The sequence below is a fragment of the Buceros rhinoceros genome, unplaced genomic scaffold, assembly GCF_000710305.1.
Source record: "Buceros rhinoceros silvestris isolate BGI_N320 unplaced genomic scaffold, ASM71030v1 scaffold18181, whole genome shotgun sequence".
In the NCBI taxonomy this organism is placed as follows: domain Eukaryota; kingdom Metazoa; phylum Chordata; class Aves; order Bucerotiformes; family Bucerotidae; genus Buceros; species Buceros rhinoceros.
The window spans coordinates 39850-49578 of NW_010392734.1; the positions used below are offsets into that span (position 1 = coordinate 39850).

General features: G+C 37.9%; 1 protein-coding gene across 1 annotated transcript in view; it reads right to left on the reverse strand.

Annotated features, from left to right (window-relative positions):
- Positions 1-8999, reverse strand: part of BRCA2 (breast cancer 2, early onset) — a 36052-nt gene extending 27053 nt beyond the window's left edge. Inside the window, exons 1-8 of the mRNA XM_010144608.1 lie at positions 8933-8999; positions 8132-8380; positions 5988-6093; positions 5123-5175; positions 4979-5019; positions 4774-4885; positions 3131-3186; positions 2072-2186 (exon numbers count right to left, since the gene is read on the reverse strand). Coding sequence (XP_010142910.1) covers positions 2072-2186; positions 3131-3186; positions 4774-4885; positions 4979-5019; positions 5123-5175; positions 5988-6093; positions 8132-8380; positions 8933-8999 — 799 coding nt within the window. The remainder of the gene's footprint in view (positions 1-2071; positions 2187-3130; positions 3187-4773; positions 4886-4978; positions 5020-5122; positions 5176-5987; positions 6094-8131; positions 8381-8932) is intronic.
- Positions 9000-9729: the final 730 nt, after the last annotated feature.

Consider the following 9729-nt stretch of genomic DNA (forward strand, 5'->3'; position numbering starts at 1 on the left):
CCCTACAGACAGGAGAATGAGTATGAAATTTTACAAGATAAATGTCTAGATTTTTACCTCAAAAATTCTACCAGATGGTAGGTACCAAACACCTTAAGAAGCTGCCTATTTTTGTCTATAAGTGGCAGCCAAGGAAACTTATTTAAGGATAATTCCACTAAACTATCTTTTCCTTTAGTATACTATAACATCTAGAAGGATTCAGAACAGATTCTCATTTTTTAATTGATTAGGAAACTTAACAAGTTCCAAGTGATTGGCACAAATATTACAAAATAGTAAGAATTTCTTGTTTGTGTGGAGAACTAATATGCAGTAAGGAAAAAAGAATCTAAACTCTTATTTCACAGGCAGCCTTAAAAGCTTATACATCATCATCATGGCTTGGCTTCGCGAACGAAGATCTGGGAAGGGCTTTTCCCACGCTCACTGCAAGCGATGAGTGCACCCTTCGGGCCTGCGCGGTGGATTGTTTAGGTGAGGCGCAGCGTGCGCAGAACTGGCTCCAACCTTTACACCTGAGGTCCATCTGCCAGGGCCTAGCAAGCTTGGACAGTGACAACAAAGTCCTCGGGTCGTAGGTTTGGTTAGAGTGTCCTTCTCTTAGATGGAGCCTTACAGGGCTGAACGAGCTCCATCTGCCCGGGTTTGGAGTCAGAGTTGTCCTTCTCCTAGGATGGCTGCCCGAAGGCTAGTGAGCCCATCCTGCCCCTGGACACACTTTGTCTGACCCTTCAGTTGAGACCTGTCTGGCCTGGGAGACCCCACCGGAGGCACATGCCGCCACCAGCACAGCTCTCAACCTCACAAGGGCACACAAGCTCCTTCCCCACAGCAAGGGGATGCCCGTGAAAGAGGCGCTGCTCTACCTCCGGACATCACAGACCCGGGCCCGGGGGGGCCGGGCAGACCCGGGCACGGGGCGGCCGGGGCCTGCCAAGAACGGGAGTCCTGGAGGATAAAAGCTCATAGATACAAAATGAAAATATTACCTTCTCAAATATATTAAACTAGGCCTACCTATCAAAACCTAGCTATCTTTTTGAATGTGAAATACTTTATCTTGAGAGTACTTTCTAAGGCTTTTCCATACCAAAGAAATTGTAACAAAATACCTAGAAAACCTGTCCTATAAATATTTGTCAGCTGCACTTTCTAAAAATACACTTATTTGAACAAGAACCATTAGCTTCAATAGAAAAAAAAAGGATCAGGAGTATCTGAAAGATTGTAAAGATACTGGTTGTACTCTGAATAAACTGATGCCAGAAAAAAAAAAACACCAAACAACCGACTACCACAGAGAAGTTAATTTTGACTTCTGAACTCGCTGGAGGGCCAGGGAAATGACAACCTCATAAACAAGGAATCCATTCAATTCAGATAAGGAGACATATATATCCTAAAGATACATCACCTGTCTAGCCTGTGTCAATCTCTATAGCACCCTTTTACACCCACACATGCTAAACAATTTTCTGTTAATATTCTTCCCTTTTGTCAACATTTCTCAACAAAAATCAAAAAGCTCACACTAAAGCAATACATTTTCACTTGTTCACTAAATCAGTCTGAGAACTTGGATAAAAACATTTTTCCCTTGGCTGAGCATTTTCTGCTTCTTTAAAAAAGATAACACTACTTTTTCCTAAGGGGTTTGAAATGTTTTGAACCAATAGGTGAACTAAAAGAAGAAAGGACATAGCTCACCACAAGAATGAGTATTGGGGTGAAACTTCATGATAAAGCTAAACCTATTCAATGGCTGTTGAGCTAAGCCTACTCAATTGCTCCCCCTTGAGCCTATACTGTTTTTCTCTTTCAGCTCTCCCTTACAGTCTCAATCCTCCACTAACACCAGCACTAATCTGGCACAATACCCTGATTTAACTCACTGACTCAACAGGAACAGATTCCTTTTTTAATGGCCAGATTAGTTTTACAATTCAGGAAGGGGGAGTACACAGTTGACAGAGGAAATAAACCACAGGATCAGCTTAAGACCTACAATGTAATTTTACCCACAAGTCTTGCTTCAGGGTATGCGCAGTAGTAAAGTACCAATGCATACCAAAATCTTTGAGGTCATCTTCAGCATTTAGCTTTATTGTCTCTGGCAGGAACATCATACTTGTATCGGTCGTCCCAGGACATTTATCATGGTTGAAAAAAAAGTTGTGCAAAACCTGTAAACCAAAGATATAAGCTGTTATATTACGTACCAGTAAGTGCCACTTTAATAATAAAACATACAACCCTAAACATTTACTGCAGTATCTGAATAATTCCGCATCTCTTAAAAGGTACACTTGAACATAAATAAGCAGATAATCCCCATTTTCAATGCAAATCAGATTCCATTCTACAGTCAATTTAAGGGCAGTGTATGGCTTCAGCAGTATGCTAATAGCAAGCCTCTCAAAAAGGAACAAAGGAGACAGGAGGAAGCAGAAAGACTTTTTGCTTGTTTTAACTTGTAACTTACAAACTGTGAAGTTTCAGGTAGTTAAGAATCAAACATAAATTTGTAATTGAATCCTATGCACCATCCTTGTCTCTCATGCTATTCAGTTTTAATACACACAGGGTAAAATTATACAAGAACTCTCCCTAACACTATCAAAGGATTGAAATTAATACTCAATTTCAACTCAGTGTAGTGGTTGAGCACAAGAAGTTATCGCCAACTCCCAAAACTCTGACAAAAGAGGAAGAAAACCAAACCAACCAACTCTCAGATAAGTAGCATATTGCAGTTCCTAGGTTTGATTTCTCTTTGAATGACTCCCTCTGCAGCTGAATCCAAGTGGGTTTGTGTTTGTTGCTGTCTTGGGTTTTTTTTGTTTGGATGAATTTTGGGGGCATTTTGTTTTGATTTCTTTTTGTTTGTTTGTTTTAAAAAACAAGGCAAGAATCTTCCTCAGAGTGAGTTATTTGTGAGAATACAGTCTACGTCCAGGTTTTGCAAAGTTAGTTCTGTGAGCAGGAACTTTTTAATTAAACAGCTAGATAGGTGGGCCTGGAAGGAAAATGACACAATTTTTTATTCTTGGCTCAAGGAATGTAAACATGTAACTGAATAGCTGAATAACTGAAATTACAGAACAGCACAGCTCTTAAAACTACTTACTCTATCAGCTCTTTCATCCTGTTGCTTTGCTCCAGAAATAGAATCATTCTCTCTAGCTTTAGAAGAAAGACAGACAAGTAAATTAATTTTCTCCTAAATGATTTGCTGAGTGTGTTCAAATACAGTTATGTTTTGGGAAAGTTTTCACTGAATTATTTTAAATACAATTGAAATCTGTAAACAAAAAACTACTAAAAACTAACTAAAAGTTCTAACTAAGAAGTCCTACAGGTGAGGCTGAGGGACAGTGTACAAAAGCAGTTTTGTAACATCGCAAAACACTCTAAATCACAGGTTGTGGTTTCTGCTATGTAGGTAGAGCAGTTAGCACCCCGAAGCCCTCCATCACTGCCATTGCCCTTTTCAGCAGTTATTCATGGCACTACTCTAATTTTTTCTGTCAAAGGATCTGCAAGAGATCTTCAGGCCTCTGTCAAGAATTTGGTTTTTTATATTTCCTCCCGCAAGAGCAATATCTTTTCACCTACATTACAAAAGGAGAAAGTACCCTATTATTAAGATGGCTAAAGAGCAGTATATTCAAATAACATGTTCCATAGACATGGCATCTAGGGTCCATGTTGCAGCCAAATGACTCACTCTTTCCTTTCACCAGTGCCAGATGGCAGAGTGGACATCACTACCATAAAATAACTAGGCTCATCCAGGAAGTGGGAGAATGAGAGCTTAATCCACAACTCATCTCCCAGAAGAACATCACTAAGCTGTGGGTACTTCCTCCAGCCTGTCTCTTCAGGTAACATAATTCTGAACCAATGAACAGCCAATATGGCACAGGTTGGTAGCCTCCTCCCTCCCAAGAGAGATTCCTAATTATAGCATTCATTCTTATCATCCTTTGTATGCTTGCATGCTCTATAGGCTTTACAGAGTCAGAATTTAACAACATTAAAAAAAGCAGTATCAGGAGATAAGCAGAGACCCAGGTCTTCCCAATTTCTAAAGAATTTTCATCAGTAAATCATATAGTCAAATTTCATTTTGCTTATCGTAAGCTAATAAAATCTCACAACAATCTCACTAAGCAATACCTTAGGTCCAGGCTTGGTAACTATTAGTTACCACTTAAAAAGTTATCAGCCACTCATTCACAGTTATACTGGACAGCTATTTGTGCAGCTGTGCAGTAAATGAGGTCCAGGAATTGCCCAGTCCCAATAACCCAGAAAATACGGCCTTCAGTTGGATCAGTATCACAGCCTGTCTCACCATGTCAATATGATGGCAGGTACAGTGAGAGGGGTTAAGAATGCTGAGGTCAGCACTACTGCTGAAAGTTCACTCAACAGGCTTCAGCTTCATAAATGTACTCACATGACTTGACCTAATAGGATCTGGTTTTCTGATAGTGCAAAGCAATCATTGTCTAATCCTCTTTCTGTGCTTTGCTAAGTTTTCTAAATTTATATTCCCTAATCCCTTATACAAAGAAAACTTTTGAAAAGCAATGACACATTTAATTTCTTCCTTTTGCACCCACATTATTTGAAGTCACACACTAAGCATCACCTATGCAAGTTTTGTCCTTTTTAATAAAAAAAAAGTCTGTTCATACTAAGCATACTTCCAGTGTCAAAACCAGAAGTTTATAACCCTTCACAACTGTTAACTTTTAGAAATACCTATTATTACTGTTGCACCAAGTGTAGGAGGTGTGGCTAAAGAACTTGACCAGGACATATCTGGATCCACTTCCGCTCCCAGACTTTCGGAAATACGTTTTGGAGTTGCAACCTATAAATATATTTAACAATTACTATTTCTATGCAGAATTCTAAATGTGGTACTCAAGAAAAATAAAACAAAATGCAGGAATAAAATACTTACCTCCAAAAATTTTGGTGTGCAAAACAAGCTTCCATATGGTCCTAAAAAACATTATGTAATAAGGACACAAAATAATACCTAAGACAAGAATTTCTATCTACAGATATCAGATATTTTGTAAAACCAAAAAGTGAAAATACAAACCAGGCATATTACTTCTCTGAGGTGTTCTGTAAGTATTCCTTAAAGTAGCTGGACTGCAAAACAAAATCAAATTAAAAAATATTTATTTAACTTCTCAATTTCTGAAAATATGTAAATATTTCAGACTATATCTATTACCGCCTGCATTATTTTCTTTCTTTGCAATTGTGGCTATTTTCCTAAAAATTTTACATTTACTAAATAAAATGTAGATTTCAATATAACCACCAGTCAGTATTTTAAACCTTACCCTAACTTTATTACAACTGTAAAATGCTTCTTTTATGAAATATGTTCATTTTCAGTGATGATTTGTCTGACAAATACTATAAAGGATTTCAATATAACCACGCATTTCTTAATATGCTGTATGAAACTATGGAAATTGGCTTAATGGATTTTAATTAAATAATTAGTGTTCTAATCAACCTGAGTACTTTGATCAGATTTATCTGAAATACACACATTCAAGTGTAGAAATCAAGTCTATTACTAAAAAAATCTCAGTAAATAATATAAACAAACAGCTTTACAAATTACTACTTGAGAGTTACATAATATATCGCTACTACTCTTTCTTGCACTGGATGTTGAGGATTTGGGAAGCTGAAATAATGTCAACCAATGCCACATGCCAGCTGTGAAGGAGTTGAAAAATAGAAAGGAAGAACACCTAAAAGGCAAGGAAGTTTTAAAAATTAGCTAGGGATTTATTTTTAAATCACTCAGCAACTTAGAAGTATCATAAACATACAAGACACCCAAGATTCTTGACTGCTCTGAAGAAGTCTATCAGACAAATAGTGTTTTTAATATTTCTTTTTGTATAAATTCAGTTTATTTTGTGTTGACATATGAGGCATACCTAGCAGCAAGGCAGTTGTGGCAGGTACCAGAAGGAGAAGCAAGCATTTCATTTTCTTGATCTATTTTTTTTCTTGTGACAGTTGGGCTTATTACATCCTCTCTGCCTACAACGTAGAAGATAATGGTCAACACCACCTTGCAGAAATACAAGCAACAGTTTCGATTTTGAAGTTCAGAGATAATCTTAAAAAAAAAATTACGCAGTGTCTCATTTTTAGTTAAAAAACTCCCAACAAAACACTATGTTTTCCTCTAGAGTTTTGAGCATGTTCAAATTCTATATCCTAACAACACTAAACGTACTTCAAATGCATAGCCGAAAATGCTCACTATGTCACTTCATTCATTTGATATATATGTGTTCCAGTATATTTCCTTGGTATTATTCAAGTCACATATTCCATTTCAGTTTTAGTATACTCTGTTGTGCCTTTCTTGTCACTGCAGAAGTTATTCTTAGGAGAAACTCAATACATGCAAAGATGCACTTGTATCAGCCTTCCCTCAAATTTACTTAAGACATGCACTTCTTGATTTGAATAAGCAGCATAAAGTGAAAACTATTTCTGAAACCATTAGTGCAGGTACTGTCACAAATAGCAGTAACTATTCACATGCTATGCATCTCCAGACAAAAGAGAAAGAATGTGCCCACCAAAGCAGCAGAATCCTCTGAACATGAGCAACAGAACAAGCAACTGCTCAGAAGAATTCCTACTCGAGATTTCCAGGCAACTTCCACATGAGAAATTACACCTTGGCTTCTCCGTTTCCCTCTGCTTCTCCATTCCTGAGCCAATATGCACAGCACAGCTGCATGCCAGTACCATACAGCAAGGTGAAATCCCTCCAGCTTCCATCCATGCTCTTGTTTTCACAAGAAGGCGACCAAGGAACACGAGACAGTTGGCTCTAACCAAGAGAACTAGGAGAATAAGATCTCGGGCCAGCTACAGGCAACTATAGAAGCTCTGATAACAGTCATCTTCCCTCTGTAACAAAGTGTATACGAAGTCCACACGCATGAATACAAAATCAAAGTAACCCCATTTTGAAACAGAAGAATCATGAGGTTCCTTTGTTTGCAATTTGTGAAACACTACAGAGAAATCACTAGGGACTTAACACTGTAAAAGTCCAAATAGCTAAATTTAGAAGAAACATTTTCTCGGCTGAGAACAAGTAGAGCAGAAGTTCAGCAATAAACTTAAAGAGAAACAAACACGGTAGCAATATTCTCTGGAAATAGAGAGTTATAAAGTATATTTGAACAGCAACACAATTCTACACCTTTAAAGACTTCGGTTTAGGATGTAAGAATGATTCTGATAAAAAAAAGGGAGTCTTGTGACCTACTCAGAAGAGCTTCTCTTACTGTTAGGAGGGCACAAACAGGGTAGATGTGTATCAGAACAGGGTTAGATATTCTTCCATTGAAAAAAATTCTTACATACAATTATGCATACATTCTCCATAGAAAAAATTACTCTCCCTGTCCAAGGAGGATAAGTACTATGGCTTGCAGGTACATCGAAAAGGAGCAAAGTGACAGGTACTCTCACAATGTAGTGGGGATTTGGAAATAATGCAGTGAGAAGTACCTCATAGAAGTAGTGGAACTCCTTGTTTCCAAATAGAAAAGCGTAACTTTTTTCCATGACTTAGAGTTTTACTAACTCAAAGCACTTAGTGCTTCTAAGTCTTTCTAAGACAGGATAAAGAGTGCCCTACAGATCACCTCATACTTCAGCATAAGCATCATTCTCTCTATTGAAAAGGTTTTCAGAGACTTTGGGTAACATGAAAATCAGACTGATAAAAAAATCAAAAGTCACCAGGTTACACTAAGAAGCTCGTATGCTCCATATATCAACAGTAATTACAGTATTAGGGGTAGGACAATTATCTCTTCTACAGCAAACTTGGCACATACATTACCAGTTTATCCCAAGGCTGAATTAATTATTAGGATTACTTCTGCATTTTTATAGGTGATCTTCAGAAGCCTTCTAAGATAACATTTCTGCAGTAACTATCTAATACATTAATAATCATCAGCTACAACAAAAATTAAAGCCTTTTGCTCCAAGCATCCTTTAAGTACTTCTTAAAAAAAACCCCAGAAAATAAAAAATTACTCACTTGCTTCTATTTTTTTCTGATCCAGTTCTTTTTCAGAAGAAGAATAATGTGACGATATATTTTCTTCTTTAAAAATCAGTGGAGTTGATGCCAGCTGACTGTATGTTGAGAGTTTTGCCCTTGGAGTTTTAAAAGACGTTTGATCAGGGCAGCCAAAGGGACCATCAGGTTCTCCTAACAGTTTAGGCTCATATGAGGGTGCTTCGGCACTGAGTTCTTCAAACCAGCTAAGACTGATAGGCCCTAAGTCTATGAACCAAAATACAGAAAGCCACATAAAAAAAAAAAAGGAAAGCAACCTGCCAAAGGGCATGCAGCTAACATGACAACAAGCACGAGTTCATATTACTAAACCAAGACATAAAACAGAACTCTGCATTCTATACATGGAAGGGAAGACCATAATTAGTTTTACATTAATACAAAATTAAGATGTGAAAACACATTATTTTACTCAAACCGGCAAGTTAAACAGGTTCCTTTTAACATTTAATTAATCATACAGGCGCATTTCACAAATAGACTAAACTTGGCTTGCATGCGGGGTACATAAGGAAGCCACAGCTCAAAAACAAATTAAAAAAATGACTAAGCACACATTATGAAAAAAGCTACAAATAAAATTCAAACAGATTTTTAAAATAGGCAGATAGTAGCGAATACAGACTTGGGGCAAGCAGAGCTGCTAACAAGTCACATAACGCTTTTACATGGAGTACACAGCGTACAGCACACGCGTATAAAACAGCAACGTCACGAAAGCAACCCTAACAGAAGTTATTTACTGCAGAGAAGCTGTACCTGATTCACTGCAAAGTGCCTTAAATGTTTCAAAGAAAGCGAGTCTTTCCACAGGTTTGTAAGCCATTTTCTGATCCATAACATTACTGAAAGAGTTATTGATGAACCTGAGATAAAATAAGAGAACACTTTCATCCAGTGCTATTCTAACATCACAGACCTGCAAGTCTTGGGCCTGTTTTCCTGCATTTCTTGGCAATTGTGTTGCAACCCAACCTGTTTAACTTTAGGACACTTAATGAGTGTGGTCAAACGCTGCAGTGATGACCACGGTATGAAAACAGCAGACAAGACCACAGGGAATTATACCAGAGATAATAAAAATACTCAGAAAATACTGGAAGAAATCAAGATGGAATGGGCACAACACTTCTGAGGCATTTTAAGCGCAAATAAAAAATCCACGCTCACCGCTGTACGTTAGGACAGAATACATACCATTACATACAAACTTTTACAACCCTTACAACTTCCGTGCCAAGAATTTATTTAAAGTTGCTTTCACGTGGAGCAGACACTGCCAGTTTCACAGTTTAGTAAAAACCAGGTATAAGTAAGATTGCCATAGAAACCCTCCTGTTCATTTAAACATTTATTGTTCCACTGTAAAATCAGCTTCCCACGTGACGGCTGTTTTACACACACAGCCTTACCAAAGCGACGGGAAGGACAGGCACTCACCAACAGGGTAAAGGCCACCCCGAGACAGAAAGCCAGCAAACTAAAACTGCCCCAGAAATACACCGTACAACACGAAGCGACCTATCCACGCTCCTTCCCGCTCGGGAGAGCTCCTG